Below are 12,311 nucleotides of genomic sequence, written 5' to 3' on the forward strand. Positions count from 1 at the left end.
ATTGCCCCTAAATCAGTGAATTCAGAAGGAAAATTCTTATATAGTTAAAGTTAAATTATTTAAAAAGGAGGAAAGAGGGTTCTTAATTATTTAATGTTTTACCAATAATTATATAGTTCAGTATAATGTTCACTCACTGGAGAACCAGATTTTCAAAGGAACATTTGTGAACATCAGTCAAACAAACACCTGCCAGACTATAAATTCAGTCAGTGCAGCACACATTCATTCCAACACAGCATTAACACATTAGCAAAAACCCAACTCTTGACTTAATGGCAAACCTATCCAATAATTTCTGAGTTAAAATATTTACGTAGAAAAGCATGCACAACTCAGTTTTCTAATATATTTGTAAAAAACAGTGTGACCTCTATTACTACAATTTTCGCACACTGTGCTCTAGATAAGTGAGTTAGAGATGAGACTACATCTCTGGAAAACAGCAAACTATAAAATTAGTACTTTAATAGTCAAGGCTGCCGATCAAAATGTGGCCACGGACATCTTCGGGATGTTTAATTTAAAAGTTACTAAGAATCTGTTTTAAAAGACAGCTTTTAAATTAGTTGCATGAAATACTAGCTATGGTAAGCTTATCTGCGCGGTGCCCTGAGGAGCAAGGCTGAAGGAACATCAAGTATTTCTGAACAAAACTGTCTGTAAAGGTTTTTCCAAGTGGTGGTTCACCAGCTCCAGCACACAATACACAGCAGAGGCAACTCAAATGGCACCCTGGTCAAATACAGGATGGATCTGCAAAGGATTATCACCATCAATTAATAACTCTATGTACAAAACCTCAAGCTTTATGGGGACAAACTCTGGAAAACACTCATAACGGCCAAACAGCAGTTGCCACGCTGAAGTCCTTAGAATTTACTTACATGGGACAGAATTCAGCACATGCCCTTCCAGAATGGAAACTTTGGGCTCTACAAGTCTTCCTTGGCAGCTTTCCGTCTCAGAGCAGAGCTACCCAGAAGGAACACTGAAGCCTCAGAAGTTTAATGGCATGCCACTGCTTTATCATTTCAACCCAAACGCAAGGAAAAAAATATCCAAAAAAGAAACCATTTCCTTGCAGCCACAAAACAAGTGGTCCCTGGGTCACTTTGTCAAAGAATTATCTTACTCTCACTCTCTGGAAGACATCAGAGATTGTTTATCAGTAATGGCTTTGGATTTCATGGCTCCTGGAGAAGCGGAGCCCAGCTGCATCATCATCCAGACTTTACAGCCTCAAGTCCTGTGGCCTGCAAGGTGAGGAATGATGAAAAGTATAGATTTCTGCTTCCCTGAGGGGACCACAACACTTGGTTGTGGTCTTAAAGAGCCTGAAGTGTCTTACAATCAAAGATTTTTTTTTTTTTAAACAGCATTATGGACTATTTTAGGTTATTTTTAGTGAGTTTAATGGCTCCCTTGGAATCATGCAAAGTGGGATTCACAGTAAGTGCAGCAACCCGGCTTTGCAGGTAGGGAATACAAAACACAGTCCCACTATGAATTTAAGATCCTCTAAAAACAGAGTTTATGGAATAAATGTCACATACAGACTGGGAAATGGTGGGACATTGGGCAGTGCTTCACACGGCTTATGAGAGGCACCCTTATGAGCACCTTCACACCCTTATGAGAGGGTAATTTAGTAATTAAATTCCAGACGATGCCACAACATGTACTGCACACCATGGTGTAACACATGCTTCTGACATGGCACATGCACATATTGTGCATCTCTTGGCTATGGTATAAATCAAGTAACAGTGCCTTTGGTTGTTCTTTCTCTAAACTTCTGCCTTGTAGGTCCAAATTCAATTTGCCCAATGCTTCCCATAGCACATCAAGACTAAGTAGTCTGGGGAATCATCCCGCTATGCCACTATAAATTATTGCAGCTCCACCAACTTTACCCTAACGTGAAATGCCACAGAAATGCTCAGAATTCAACAGTGATGAATTTAACATGCCTACTTCCAGTAGCCTGATGTCAGCAGAGTTACAGCAATTTATGCGATACAAGAATCCGTCCTTTTCTCCTTATCAAAGCATTTGATCAAAATCAGTGACATGGGAAAAGACAACCTTACTTAATTTGAGCAGGAGAGTCAGGCTTGTCACTCTAACATCATAAGAAAAAGGGACGTATTTACATATAAGTACTTGCATATTCTTTTTTATCTGGCTTCACAAAGATAACAGTAAGATCATTTTCTTCCACAGTAAAAACTAGTGTGAAATCTCACAGAGGATCAGCATTTTCCCTTGCTCTTTCCTCCCTTTTAAAAAGAAACACCTTGAGATATTTCAAAATCTTCATTAGCTGCTTCTCTGCTTGTGACAGCATGATGGTATGGAGTTGCTCCAACTCACTCCGTTCTATTCACCCTCGAGTCAGAAAGGAAAAACTCAGTTTCTGATGCAACATGACAAAAAGCCCACATTGCTGAACACCACTGCCACGTGGCTTGACCTGCCAGCCATGGCAAGCAGCAGGCTCTACCCCACACAGCAGTTCTCGAGTGTGTTGAGCCAACAAACGAGCTAACCGAGCAGTCATGCTCTTGAGGATGCATTTTAAAAAAGGGGATGCATAAATTCACTCATTCGGAAACCTGGTCTGTTCAAGAACTTGTTACTATGACAATTTAGAAGAAGCTGTTGCAGATAAGATTGATGAAACTTATTGATTAATTTTCTCTCAAGCTATGTTTGAATTTTAAGTTTTCTCTAAACAGAACCAGTTCGCATCGGTTTGTTAGTATTCCAGGGACCCCAGCAATGTGCTTCGGCAGTGAAGGAAGTTCCATGATAAATGTGTTCTCCAATCTGTGTCTGTAAAGTAGCTATAAAATCAGAACAATTCATGCAAAATTTTTCATTACGTTTCTAAATATACCTATTTACATTTTAAATCACACTTAGACAATATGAAATATCTTTCACTTAGACAGGTGGGAACAAGAAAACAGATGCATCCATTAAGCTTGAAACAATTCAATGAATTAAATAGTACTTGGTGAATGCTTCGGTTTATGGATATAGACCTTGTTTAAACTTACTTGAAAAAACACGGCCATGGCTCCTACTACTCTGTTTTCTAGAACTGCTGTTCCAAAACTGTCAAAGTCATCAGGATTGTAGAAGTAAATCTGCATCTGTACAAATTAAAAACAACAACAAAATCACATTAGCGTTGATTCATACAGCTTTCAAATGAGGTAATGCACACACATCGTACGTAAGCCCCACATTATGAACCTGAGATAAAGGAATTCTGCTGAAGAATATTGTTTAACTAGCATCTTGATTAATAGCATGACTGCCCTACTGGGACAGTAACCAGGGAACAGAGTCAATGCAATGCATTTTAATAACAAATCCAAGGATAAACAGTATGGCCAGTCTGTTCAGATGGTAAACTTTGTGCTTTCTGCCAGGATCTCTTCATTTCTTTGCTCATTGCAGGCTCATCTCCTGCTCTGTTAAACGTGCTAAACATATTTATCTCAAAAACCATAGAGAATTTTTGAAAAGGATTTCAACGTTTAGAGTTATTCCTTTACTCCTAAAGCAATTTGTAAGATAAAAGTCTGTCTCTGTAGCAATGCATTTTTATGAGCCTCTGATATTCAGGACTATCAGTTAGGGTCAGACTTCTTCCTGACTTCAGTTAAATTTCATGACTTTTATTTCCAAAGCGTTAGTACTCAGCAAAAAATAAAAGTGAGACAAAACCAGATATTCTGATGTCATTTTAGGACAAATAATAAATATTAATAATTAGGCAAAACCGAAGCGAAAGCAGGTGAGAACAACGATTACCCCAAAATAGCAAATATCTGAGTTACACAAGTATAGGAGGACCAAGAAACAGCTTCTTTCACACACTCTGTGGTTGAACAATCCCACTTTACTACACACAGATGCCATGAATAAGGGCAACTCAGAGATGCCCGTGGGTGCTACTGCTCTTAATTTCCTGTATGGTTCTGGTTTCATTTACCATGTTAGCTGAGCTCCCACTTCTGCCAGTTGTCCTAACACACTTCTTCTCCAGCAGTAGGTCAACCTCTCCATTCCCAAAGAAGCCCCCAGTGTTAGTCCATCTATATCAGCCATGATTTTCTCCAAAGATTTACATCTCTGGTTTACATCTAAACCACACAACGCTCCCTTCTGAACATTACATCATGCAGGTGTGCACATTTTCACAGAATAAATTAAATATTGGTAACATTCGTTGTATGTGTGCTCTGCATGCTACAAATCAAAACCACAGGCCTGATAGTAACAGCCAAGCACAGGAACTGAACTTTGCAGAGGTTGCTCTTGGGGCCATTCAGGGATTCTCCCTGATGGATTTCACAGTCCAAGCCAGCACTGGCACGTCCATGGGAGCAACACTACTGTGGGACAGTTGGTCAACATGTACGTTCACTCATGCGCACTGACTCCAGAAAAAAAAATCCTGTTCCTGGCTATGAAATAGGAACAGATCCATCAGGCTTCTTTGCCGCTCGCCTCTTGCCTGAACCTGTGCATTCACTCCTGCTTCTCTGACGCCCATCACCCCTTACTTGACCTGTTCTGTTTTTTCAAAGCATTACTAGGTGACAAGAAATAGCCACACAGTACATAGTTAAATGGAGATGTAAGGTCTAACTAAGATTGTCCATGCCTCCCGACACACTGCTTGTCTGACCATCTCTCCCTCCTGCAAGTCTGTCTGCAGGCAAATGCTCTGCTGGCACCAATAACTTGTTTGAGGCTGTTTGGGTTGTTCCAAGATCATGCTGCATGATAAATCCTACTATATTCACAAATACAAGTATTTTTCCCATATTCTGAAATTTTGTATATTGCCAGATGAGGTGATACCCTTTTATCTTGTTCAGATATGTTCCTACTCATATTTACTGATTCCCAGGCTTCTGATTGTATATATTGGCTGTAATGTATAATACTGGCAAAGTACCTATACACCTACTAAAACATCATCATATAAAGAAAAGGCCAAGATGAAGATCAGTCTCTGCAGAGGTAGAGGTATTTTTTTCAGCTGGAGGATAAAATAAGACCACACTCCAAATGGCTCACAAGAAATGAAAAAAATTGTCTGGCACTCACTCTAGCTTCATAAAATTTGAAAGCAATTTTCTTCCCCTATTTTGGCCTTCCTATTCCCAGTGTATTCACAGCACACACAGAGACGCTGGCAATATCTCAAAAAGTTGGTGGTGCCTCCAGGTTCTGACAACTCATGCTTTGAACAAATGTAGACCGGGATGCAGTCATTCATTGATGTAGAAATTAGAAACAGTGTGTTTCAGGTAGAATTGCTTAAACTTCAGTTTAGCTAGCACAGACAAAAGCTCGCAAAACACTCACAAATTACATTTTACTCGCCTTTAAAATACAGCCTAAAATTAGGTATTACCTTATATAAAACACTTCACTATATAGTCCTCATAGGAGTTCATGAAGAAAAGTATCACTGAGTGAGTTCAGCATATGCCAAAACCATTTTGGATCAATTTTGCTCACGGCATTATAAGGAAGTTAATTTTTACAATACACTTTTGGATAGCAGTGCAAAGGGCTTTGGTAAAAAAGTGCTTAATTCAGATCTCTCGTCTCAGCAGTGCAATTTCACAGACTAATCAAGAACCACACTCTGCCTTGATTACCATACACATTGAAACGTTTTCCCCCTGCTCCCTGGTGTTTTTCCAGGGAGTGTGGTTCCTCTCTCTGCATCCATCAAGTCAAGGGGAACTGTCTTGTATGAAAAATTATCATCATCTGTCATACAGTAGCTTCCTTATGTGTTCATACAGCTAGAAGGAACATCTTAGGAGTAGAATCTCCCAGGAATTGCTATTAGATAATTTACACACGCATACACTGCAAAAACAATGTTAAGAAGATGGTAAAGTCACATCCTCAAAGCTGCATGGTTCAGGCTGCTCATAAAACCACACCTGGACACCGCTGAGCATTAGCATTACGACAATTTTCTAATTATGTGATCACATATTGTTCTCTTCCATAATACAGTCTCATCTGTTTTCCCCCAATTTACAATAAAATGCAAATGTATCTAATGTATTTTTGTTCTTTTATACATAATATACATGTTCTTCAATGCATTTATCAGCAGATATTTAATATTTTCTATGGATGGCATAATGTTCTTTATGTATAAATCAAGAATGAGACAGTTAACCATAAAATTTAAGTTCATCGCATACTTAAGTGGCCTAAACATGCCAGAAAAATTTCGTTATTACTCCTTATTATATAATTAGTATATACAATATATAGTGCACTTTGCATATAAATGACTTCTACTGTCTCTGCCTGGTACATACAAAGCAGTAGTAGAGAATGCAACAAAGGGGCGTTTAAGTTAAAGAACATTTGGAACTTGTTATGATATGTTATTTCTGAAACACAGAACGGAGCATCATCCAAGCTTGTACATCCAACCTGAACTGTGGCACTGCCTGACTTCAGCACCATCATTTTTTTGTACATTTTTGCATGTGATTTCACAATAGCTTCTATTTTCCAAAATTATTTTTCAAAAAATATTTTTAAAGGCTCTGAATCCCTTAGCAATGGGAAAGTCTGAAATATCCTTTGTAGTTTCTATAGTGTGACACTAACTGTCTGCGGTCAGAATGCTCTGTTCCATACATCCCTGCTGATAGTGCTCCAAATAGCCTTCCTGGTGGCACAGGTCCCAGAGGGCATGAGAGTCCTTTTTTCTATGGCACAATATACTAGATTTATGTGTCTTTCACATCTAGTCCCATTACAACTAACAAGGCTGGGAAAGGCTTACATGGACTTCCTTAATCTCGGATGTGCGACACAGCAGTAGGCTTGCATGTACCTTGTAATGATCTATTGTAAAAACATGTAGTGTCCAAGGTACTAGAAATTTTCTGTATTTTGATAAGGCTAAACTGAAACAAACCATCCCTAGTGACACAAAGACACTTTTCTTGCAGGAAGACTCCCTCCATCCTAAAATGCTACCAACTACTGCAGCTACAGAGCTTTATCAAGGTGGAGAGAGGGCAAGAGCTTGCTTTTAATGGAAAAACTTCATGCTTTGACACTCTTCACACTCTAAAAGAGTAGAATTGTTTTCACTCAAACTCGAGAGAGATTTGCTGTACAGCACAGATTAAGCCTGGAAAAAAATCTCACTGAAGGGGAAAATCTTCAGAATGTTACAAGTACCTTAAAACAGAGGATTAGAGAGAAAACCCTCACTCTGCCATAACCCAGGAGATAATTGCTAGTCACCCTATAAAACTATGTCATGTTTTCTAGTCTCTTCTGTCCAGAAAGATCCAGTGCCCAACCATTACAGTTTCCAAGCACTCCAGGCTTTTTTCCAGCTGACAACGCTTACGCAAATGAATACATCACATACATCCAACACCTGAGTAATCCCCAGTCTAGAGCATCTTTGCCTCCATGCTCCCACCAGCTACAAAGCCCCTCCATCATGCCACGGGGCAGGCAATCCTTTCCTCCTCGGGGTCAACCTACTCTCTGCAGAAGCACCTTTCTTCAACTGTGCTCTTCTAACCTCTGTAGAATTCTGATGTTCACCAGAGCTGGCGAAATGCCAGGCCCTACTCTATGCTTAAGAGATTTTGACTCAAAACTGGGCTGCCATCACGCTGATCTTACAAGGACAGGCTGTCCAAAATGTGCATGTTTATTACTGAGAAATACTGCCCACCAGAGATCAGTTCTGATTTTATGTACAATTGCCTCTGAATGACTAAACTGCCTCTATGAAATGTCACTGGCTTGCAAAAACCGAGCCTGCTCCAAAGGAACGTGTTCTCCCCACCATCCATCCACAAATAAAAGGCTCCGGCTCTCTACTCGGATGCTCCTCTCTCTGCTTAGCAAGACAGACATCCAGACAGAAATCACCATTCCTGTGCATGACATCTTTTTGCTCTTATTATCCCACTACAAAGACAGAAAGTTTACATCTAATGCAGACTATCATGGCTAAACTCATTCAGCACTTATGAGAGAAAAGCCACAATGATCATTTGATAGCTCCCAGAAGATGTTAGCGAGTTCAAAGCAATTCTAAGAGACTGGAAACCAAGCAAGTACATTTTCCATAGACAGATGCCAAGTATTTTAAAAATAAATAATTGAGACTTTTAAATTGGGCTGCTATCACTCTGTGCAACCTCCTACGGCAGATTTCTCTCTAGATTAAAAATGAACAAAGGCTCATTGTGCTGTCACAGATGTGGAGTACAGAATATTCAATAGTATCAGGAATTCTAGTTGAAGGGAACAGATCATCAGAATTCGCTTTCCGCTCATTTCCTTCCAGCAATCCAAGGACTACCATGCAATTTAAAGCTAAATAAAAAAAAAAAGTTTTATAGGCCAGCCAATTTTTTGATGAATCAGGCAGCAAGACGCAGCAGCAACAGATAAGTGGTTTATTATGTACTGCTTTAGAGACTGAGAGTATTTTCAGAAGAGCAAAACACACAGACATCGCAGGTAGATTGCAAATCTTTGCAGAGTGGTGAAACAAAAATTTTGAAATGTTTGCTTTGAACGATGGAGCTAATCACTGAATATACTAATTCTTAATTAGTAGCTTTGCTGCTTATGTTGTAAGAATAAATTATTCTCAGCCATTTTTACAGCTGGATTAAAAATCTCTCAGAAAAACAAATTCTGTGCTAAGATTATGAACCACACATGATTTTCCTTAATTGAAAGCCTGCATGTAACTAACTTCAGCTTTAAATATGTGCACAGATTTCCAGTGAACTGGATGATGTGATCCATTTGGCTGGAATAAAAATTTTCTGCAGACATAATATAATCTTCACTGCAGCACTGAAAATTCAGAATAACTGTCCTGCAGTCTGTGTGTTTACTGGAGTGTGAGACGTACACTGGGACAATAAAGTGTGATGTTTGACTTCTCATTATATTCTCTTTAAAAAAAAAAAAAAAACAACCCGAAACTTATCATTTATAACATATTCTAAATCTGCTTAGAAAAGGCGGGGGGAAGAGCGAATCGTGATGTTTTCCATTTCTCTTACTAGAGCTTGATGTAATAACATAGAGTATACTGCATTCTTTTTAAAAGATAAAGTTGAACAGGAGCAGATAATGGCATGTTTTTCCTGCCTAGTCTATTATTCATCAGTGAATTTTTAACTATAGTTAGGCAGGTACAGAGATGTATTTTGAATGTCATAACTTAGTATTTTACAGTGCCTAAAAGCGTGCTGGGTAAATTGCAAAACAAAGAGTCAGACAGGGTCTTTGCCCTCAAGTAATTGCAACTTGATAATGAATACAATGCTAGGCTGAAAAAAATGAAAGGAGTTGAAACAACAGGAAGAGTAAAGATCATACAAGTGAAATCACAGAATTTAACTCAATTTGGACGTTCCCATGCCTTAGAAGTATGATAAATTTCCCTTCAATATTTTTTAACAGTCAGCAGTAATTATTGCTTTATCATCTACAAACAACCCAGTAGGTGTATCTACGTTGTAAGTTGAGCCTAAGTGATTTCATCGTTGTTTTTGACATGAAAGTTGGTAGTTGTGGCACGTTCTGCCCCTAACTGCACAGCGTTTAAACCTGTGAGTGGTTCAGTACCAGCCCAGTAGGAACAGCGAGGCAGCGCGGTGCTCGTAGGATTGCCCTGGGCTTCAGTGAAATGCTGGATCATGGCCGTATCACTCAGTATCTTGATGAGTGTTAAGTCCTGAATGTTGAGAGAAGTACCTTGGCAAGTCAGAAACTTCCCTGATTTCTACTGCCAGAAATAAATACCCCTTAGGCCCGCTCCCGTCTCAAACAAGAAAATCCACTCTCATGTATATACTCTGAGTCATTACACGATGAAGGCATATTTGATGCTAAAAAGCTGTATGTTGCATTCATTTGTATTTCCATAATATGAAAATAACGGTTTCAGTGTTTATGCTTTCCATAACATGAAACTTTCTTGCAATTGCTTTGTACTCCGAGTAACAGCCATATGATTCACCATGAAATGAAGTCTGGAAAATCGTTTTGGATAAATGGAACTATAAATTCCATAGAATTTCCATGACAACATAGATTGCAACACTCCGCCACAAGTAAAATGTTATAAATCATTCAAACCCAACAAAAAATCAGCAGTTAGTCTTCTCTTTCACAACACACAAGACCCCTGAATGACAGAGCTGCGGTTATTACCTCCCCATGCAGTGCCTCTCATTTCTGATCCTCTTCCTTCTTACAAGTGTTATTTCATAACTGACCTCCTTCCAAACACAGGAAATTATAATACTAACACTTTAATATTGAGATGTAAACAAGAATTGCAGCATAATGAGCAGGAGGCTTTTTTTTTTAACCTTTCCTCCTTTTCTCATCTTCTAAAAATATTTAAATATCTTCATCCTGTGGTAATTATACCTGTGTACCCAGATACATCACAGCATCTTGTTAGACTCACAAATTTAGGAGGCTCTGTTTCTGGAAACATGGGTGGTAAGTGTACAATAAGGTGCTCAGGCAGCTCGTAAAAAGGATGCGAACCACACGTCCAAAGGATGGAAGAGATCCAAGGAGAGGAGGAGGTAAAAATAAAAAAAGTATAAAAGATTACACCACAAACTATTGCTCATTCCTACCCCTCCATCACAGGGGTCCTGACACAAGGTATTTCACTTAAAGTCCAAGGATCTGGAATGAAGTGATTCCAGGAGGACCTTCACTGCAATTTAAAAATCAGTGTGGCTGTTGCCTTCATGCCTGTGAGAAAAACCTTGAAAATGCAAAGCTCCTTCCCTCCTGAAAAGATTAAGAAGCCCGTAAAACCAAATGAGAGACAAATGGCTCAGTATTCTTATTTTTGGGTAGAAGTAGGAGTTTTTCTTACAAATCGGGTCTTTTGGCAACTTGAGAAGTGACAGCAACCTACTAGTCCTTGGATTGCAAAGGCTCATCTTCCCAGACTACTAGAGAGCTTCTGCTGTCTTCAAGAAGCAGTGCCCATTTCTGGGCCTTGTTTCCTCATTTATAAACTATGGTCACTGCCCATCCCTCCTTTAACTGGATGTTTTATGAAGAAAAATATGAAAGATTGGAAATAAATGGAAAGAATGATGAGCAATTAAAAACCACATGAAATAAACTACCATTTGGAGTAGTGTTGGAGGAAAAAAACTTCGGGGCTGCTGTTTATTTGCTTGACATTGCAATATGGAAGAGTCACACAAGTACCTCATGGAGACAGTACACGGCCTCTTAAGGCTGGTACCAACTTCTAAACAGCTCATATCTGACACAGAGCTGATGTCACAGGAGTTCAGTGCCGACACCTAATGCAAAGCGCTGCATCCACATACCCAAGGGCATCTTCTCAGGCTCCCAGAGGCCAGCTGGGGTCTTTCGCTGGTCTTTAACTCTGCTACCAGACTCTGACTCTGCCAGAGACTGGTTTATCGAGTCGTTCTCAGTCTCACCCACAGCGGCTTTGTCTAACCGTGTCATATTCCAAAATATGGCAAGCACATGCGTGCAGGCACATGCAACGCTGAGACTCTCATTTCAGCGAGAGGCAAACCTTGCTTTCTAAAACTGTCCAAATGGAAAAATTAGAAGTGATACTTAGCCACTAGTGGGGGTGAAACACTGAAACAGGCAATTTAGGAAGTGGCTAAGCACCAAATGCCACAGCAACTAAAAATAAGCCGGCTGGACTGACAGTACGAACAGAATAGCTCTGAACTCAACCCAAAAGTGACTGTTTCAGATGTCTTCTTATTCTGTTTCCCATCATCTTCCTACAAGGAGAACTAAACTACTGAAGAAAGAGTTTTAAACTTCAAGATACGTACACTGTCCATACTTGAGCTTGTCGTTCGAGAATCCACTTACTTTCTTAAACATCAAGAATTGCTGCCGTAATGGAGAGAACTGCTGGGATTTCCTAGCAAAAACACTCCAGCAGTCTTCAGGGAAAAGAAAGGAGATGCACTTTAAAAACAAATCCTACAAAAGCACACTTTTTCTAGGATGTGTGATTAATATAATTTCATATACTATTCACTTAAAGATGCAGCACAAGTACTCATTCCTCAGAGGGCTCGCATCTTAGCGCAAATTATTCTTTTTGTGCTGTGGAATTCAGAACGTCCTGTGTGGTTTATTTGGGTTTTGTGCTTTAGCATTTTGTGTGGTGTTTTTTTTTTTCTTTTTTTTTTTAAATGGGAGAAGGCAAG

General features: G+C 39.4%; 1 protein-coding gene across 1 annotated transcript in view; it reads right to left on the reverse strand.

Annotated features, from left to right (window-relative positions):
• The window catches only part of PTPRG (protein tyrosine phosphatase receptor type G), a 409,944-nt gene that overhangs the window by 136,141 nt on the left and 261,492 nt on the right, over positions 1–12,311 (reverse strand). The window contains 1 exon segment of the mRNA XM_086619000.1: positions 3,066–3,161. Within this exon segment, the coding sequence (XP_086475126.1) occupies positions 3,066–3,161 (96 nt within the window).

The sequence above is a fragment of the Tauraco erythrolophus genome, chromosome 12 (assembly GCF_009769465.1).
Source record: "Tauraco erythrolophus isolate bTauEry1 chromosome 12, bTauEry1.pri, whole genome shotgun sequence".
NCBI lineage: Eukaryota > Metazoa > Chordata > Aves > Musophagiformes > Musophagidae > Tauraco > Tauraco erythrolophus.